The sequence below is a fragment of the Trichechus manatus genome, unplaced genomic scaffold (assembly GCF_000243295.1).
Source record: "Trichechus manatus latirostris isolate Lorelei unplaced genomic scaffold, TriManLat1.0 scaffold00054, whole genome shotgun sequence".
Classification (NCBI taxonomy): domain Eukaryota; kingdom Metazoa; phylum Chordata; class Mammalia; order Sirenia; family Trichechidae; genus Trichechus; species Trichechus manatus.
Window position 1 is genome coordinate 15,219,590 of NW_004443990.1, and position 4,746 is coordinate 15,224,335.

The 4,746-nt window shown below is 51.2% G+C and overlaps 1 protein-coding gene across 1 annotated transcript in view; it reads left to right on the forward strand.

Moving 5' to 3' along the window:
- ARHGAP23 (Rho GTPase activating protein 23) overlaps positions 1-317 on the forward strand; it is a 69,229-nt gene extending 68,912 nt beyond the window's left edge. Inside the window, exon 28 of the mRNA XM_004378122.1 lies at positions 3-317. Within this exon, the coding sequence (XP_004378179.1) occupies positions 3-317 (315 nt within the window). The remainder of the gene's footprint in view (positions 1-2) is intronic.
- Positions 318-4,746: the final 4,429 nt, after the last annotated feature.

Consider the following 4,746-nt stretch of genomic DNA (forward strand, 5'->3'; position numbering starts at 1 on the left):
GGCTGCGGCGGCCGCTGTCGCCCGAGACACGGCGGCGCCGGAGCAGCTGGCGCCGCCACACGGTCGTGGTGCAGAGTCCGCTGACCGACCTCAACTTCAACGAGTGGAAGGAGCTGGGCGGCGGGGGCCCCCCAGAACCCGCGGGCCCTCGGGCGCACAGTGACAACAAGGACTCAGGTCTCAGCAGTCTGGAGTCCACTAAGGCGCGGGCGTCGTCGTCCGCGGCTTCGCTGCCGCCCGCGTTGGGGGAGCCGGGAGTCGCGCAGAGCCAGCCCCCACGCCGCTCAGCCGCCGCCCGCCTCCACCAGTGTCTGTGACCCGCCCGCGCCCCGGGCCCCAGCCCTCCCTGGAGCCCCTGGGGAATGAGTCTCCTCTGGTTTGCACCCCACCCCCCGCTTCTGTTGCCCCTGGGTGCGTTGGGGTGGAGGCTGCAGGCCGCATCTCTAGTTTGTGTGCTGGAGTTGGTGGGGTGGGCAGAGAAGGCAGGCTGGAGGAAGAGGACTGGGAGGAAGGGAGATGTGGAGTTAAACAGAGGGAGAGGAGAGGCGATGGGCCCAGCTCAGCGCAGGGCTGCTGGGGGTCGCTGGATTAGTGACAGAGTGTGCGCTCCTGGGCCGTTCTGTGTCTGCACTTAGGGATCCTTGTCCACCATGGGGTGTGGGTAGTGAACCCCCAAGTTTCAGACTAAAGGAAAGACACTGGGTAATGCTGGCTGTTCCCTTCTTTCCTCTCCCTGCCCGGCCCCCTTTAGCTCAGGGGTGGGTTGTATATGTGTGTTGGGTGGTGGTGCCCACGGGGGAGGGGGGCTTGTGTGCGAGTGTACGTAGTCACCGTCCAGAGGTGTTTTCAGTAGCCGCTTCTGCCAATCCTATTCCTTCGTTTCCCCCACCCTCCCAGAGCTCCCGACCAGTTGGTGCACATGGGGATCCTGTCCCCCTGCTGTTTGTCAGGCAAGCCAGAGAAGGGGGTCGGGCCACTCCAGAGGCAGGACTGAGACCCCCACCAGGCTACTTTCCCCCTCACCTGTCCCTTTGCCAACCCCTAAGCCACCCCCGTATTGGGTCGCTGAGTCAGAATTGACTACGGCAATGGGTTTGGTTTTTTTTAAAGCTACCCCCGCTAAGGGCTTTGACTAAGGGGAGCTGCCTGTTCCCCAGTGTGGGGAGTGTGCAGGGTCCCTCCTGCTGGTACCTCCCTTGCCTCTCTTTTGTTCTTCCAGCTGTGCTCCCTGTGCTTCCGCAACTCAGGCACACAGACCCCCACTCTTTTGCCCCTTAGGAGAGCGGAGTCAGAAACACTACTGGTGTCCCTGTCTCTGTCTCTCTCTTCTCTTTCTGACACACACACACACGCGTGCACACACACATGCACACACATGTATGGGGTCTGAGCTGGGCTGTTCCTTCAGGATGGGCGGGACCCAGCCCCCTCCCCTCTCCACACGTTGTAAATAGATCGCAGAACACCTGGCTTCCCCCCCCAACACCCTCATTCCAGGGAAGCCCAAGTGGGGTTGTGAACCCCACTGCCACATCTGTCAGTCCTCTTGTTTTATGCAGAGATTTTGCTGTAGATTCCTCTTCCCTCCCCCGTCCTTTTACTGTAAATATTGTCTCTAAATGTGTAACATATTATAAAGAATTTATAAGGATTTTTAAAGATGTTTTTCTCATTTTAAAAAGTGCTGTAACAGTGTTGGGTAAAGCCTCCCTGCCCCACGTCCGCATGTCTCCTTCACTGTGTCCCTGACACACCTCTCTAGGCGACAACTAAGATGTCCTGCTTCTGAAAAGTCCTGTCTTAAAAGTACAGTCTATATCTTGGAAATAAATGGCTTTCCTCGAGGCACGAGTCAGCTGTCTCAGTTGTTTTGGAGGGAGGAGAGGGCCAGAGCAGGGCTGAGATAGAGGAGTGAGGTACCTGGCCCAGAAGGGAGGGCAGAGGGGGCTGGGCCAGGCAGCGGCAGGTGGAGGACCAGGCCGTGGTGGGTGGGGGCAAATCTTCCTCCTGGCAGCTTTGTAGGTGTCCTGGGAGACTGGTATGAGCAATGACACAGGCTCAGAATGCAGGCTGGAAGGGCAGATGACCTTCATTGCTGGGGGAGGTGCAGGTTTCCATGCACCAGCTCTTAGTATCCCTGCAAAGGCCAGGCAGATACGCAGGGACCTTCCTTCTCAGGCCTGGCCCGGATCCTGAGTTCCCTTCAGAATGGTCCCAGAGGCCTCCAAACCTCCCTGGGATAAGGTGCTGCCCAGCAGACAGGAGTTTGGGCAAGGCCCATGCACTGAGTGGGACACCCTGGCCAGCTGTCATCATAGGCACTCCAGGCCCAGATAATATCTCAAAAGGACAGCATGGGTGTTGCCCATTGTCTTATTCACATATGTAAGTTTAGAACAGGGGGTAAGCTGTTTTCTGTGTCATGGCTCCATAGTTGCCCCTGCCATCTTCTAGCCTGCCCCTGATGAGCCTAGTGTCCATCTGTAGGAAGAGCAGGTGACAGTCTTCAAAGAGAACCTGGGGAGGAGCCCTGGAGCTGGGAAAAGCTCAGTCAATCATTAGTTCTCCACCCCCCCACCCCAGGTTATTTTTGCTAGGCAAATCAGCTAAGAGCTATAAGCCTTCTCCACGAAGACAATAATAACAGCTAGTGTGACACTGCTCAGCACCAGCCCCAAGGGCTTTACATGTCTTAAGTCAATCTTTCAACACTCTTTTGAGCTCCACACTATTGTTATCTCCAGAGAGGTTAAGTAATTTGCCCAAGGTCACACAGCTAGTAAGTGGTAGAACCAGGATAAGTCTAAGCCTAGGAAAAGGACACAGGGGCAGGATTACCCAAGATTCTCCAACTGTAATCAGCTTTGGATGAGAACAGATCAAAACTCTGTACTCTCTTTCAAAAATGAAGGAGAAATTAAGACATCTCCAGATAAAGAAAAACTGAGAGAATCCGTCACTAGCAGACCTGCCCTATAAGAAACACTAAAAGGAGTGCTTCAGGCTGAAATGAAAGTAACAAGATGGTAACATCTACATGAATAAAGGAAGAACGCCAGAAGAGTAACTATATTGTGAAAGACAATATGAACATTTTTGTTTGTAATTCTTTTTTTTCTTTTTTTCTTAACTTTCTTTGTCTTTAAAAGACAAAATTGCTTGCTTTTAAAAACAATAATTATAAAACTGCGTTGATGGGCTTATAATGCATAAAGGTGTAATTGTATGGCAATAATAGTACGAAAGAGTGAGGAGGGAACAGAGCTGTATTGGAGCAAAGATTTTGTACACTATTGAAATTGTTAGTATCCATTCAAACCATATTGTTTTAAATTAAGATGCTAATTGTAATCCCCAGAGCAACCACTAAGAAAATAACTAAAAAATATAACTGGTTTCCTGGGTGGTGCAAGCAGTTGGTGATAGGCCACAAACCTAAAGGTTGGTGGTTTGAACCCACCCAGTGGTGCCCCAGGAGAAAGGCCTGAAGATCTGCTTCTAAAAAAAAAAAAAAACAAAAAAACCTATGGAGCAGCTCTACTCTGTAACACATGTGGTTGCCATGAGTTGGAAGTGACTGGGTGGCAATGGGTTATGGTAAATAAGAGATATGTGAGTTCAGACAGAACTTGCCTGCCCAAGGTCACACAGCTAGTAAGTGGTAGAACCAGGATAAATCTAAGGCCAGGAAAAGGGCACAAACAGAATCCAGAATGAATTCTGTAGCCAAGATCAGCTGATTCTCAGCTGAGAGAAAAATATATTATAAAGGAAACTACTCAACTCGACTGCAACTGGTTTTAGTGAGAGGGGTAAGTCCTGGGTTTGAATTTTGGCTCTATTACTTAACAGCTGCAAATGTCAGACTCAATTTTCCCTTTCCTCATCCATATGGTTGTTAGGTTTGAGTGAGTCCAGGCACTGGTCACTAAAAAAACAAACAACCAACAGTTACCATTGAGTCGATTCCAACTCATGGCGATCCTATATGTGTTAGAGTAGAACTGTGCTCCACAGGGTTTTCAAAGGCTGATTTTTGGAAAGTAGATCACCAGGCCTTTCTACCAAGGCATCTCTGGATGGACTTGAACCTCCTATGTTTGGGTTAGCAGCCAAGCATCTATTACCTGGCCCCAAATGATTGCTCTGCACTTGCTCCTGCCCAGCGCATCCCTGTCTCTTCTCCACAGTGCAGCCAGAGGTATCTTCTTAAATAGTAAGTCAGCCCCATGTCATTTTCTTGCTTAAAGCCCTCCCTCAATTGTTTTCCACAGCTCTGAGAAGGAACCTTACCCTCCTTGCCACAGCCCTCAAGGCCTCATATGATGGGGCTTCTAGCCACCTCTCTGGCCTCACCACATGCCCCCTTTCTCTTCCTCATTCTGTTGGGTTTTGCTCATTTTCTAGAACCCACAGATTACTTCCCACCTCAGGGCCTTTGAACTTGCTGTTTCTTCTGCCGAGAATACTTGCCCACCGGCTCTCACAGAGCCCCTCCTCGTTCTTAAGGTCTCCACTCAAACATGACCTTAGGGCCTGGTCATCCCCTCTGAGGTGGGTCCTCCCTTGCATTACACACTGCCACAGCTGTCGCAGGCCTGTTTCCTTCCTGGCACTAGTCACTCTGATGATTTCACACAGGTATTTGTGTTCTCAGTTCTGGCTGGCTCCCCTGCTAGACTGAGCCATAGTCACAATGAGTAGATGAGCAGCCCCTGACAAGTAGACACTCGGCATGTATTTGAA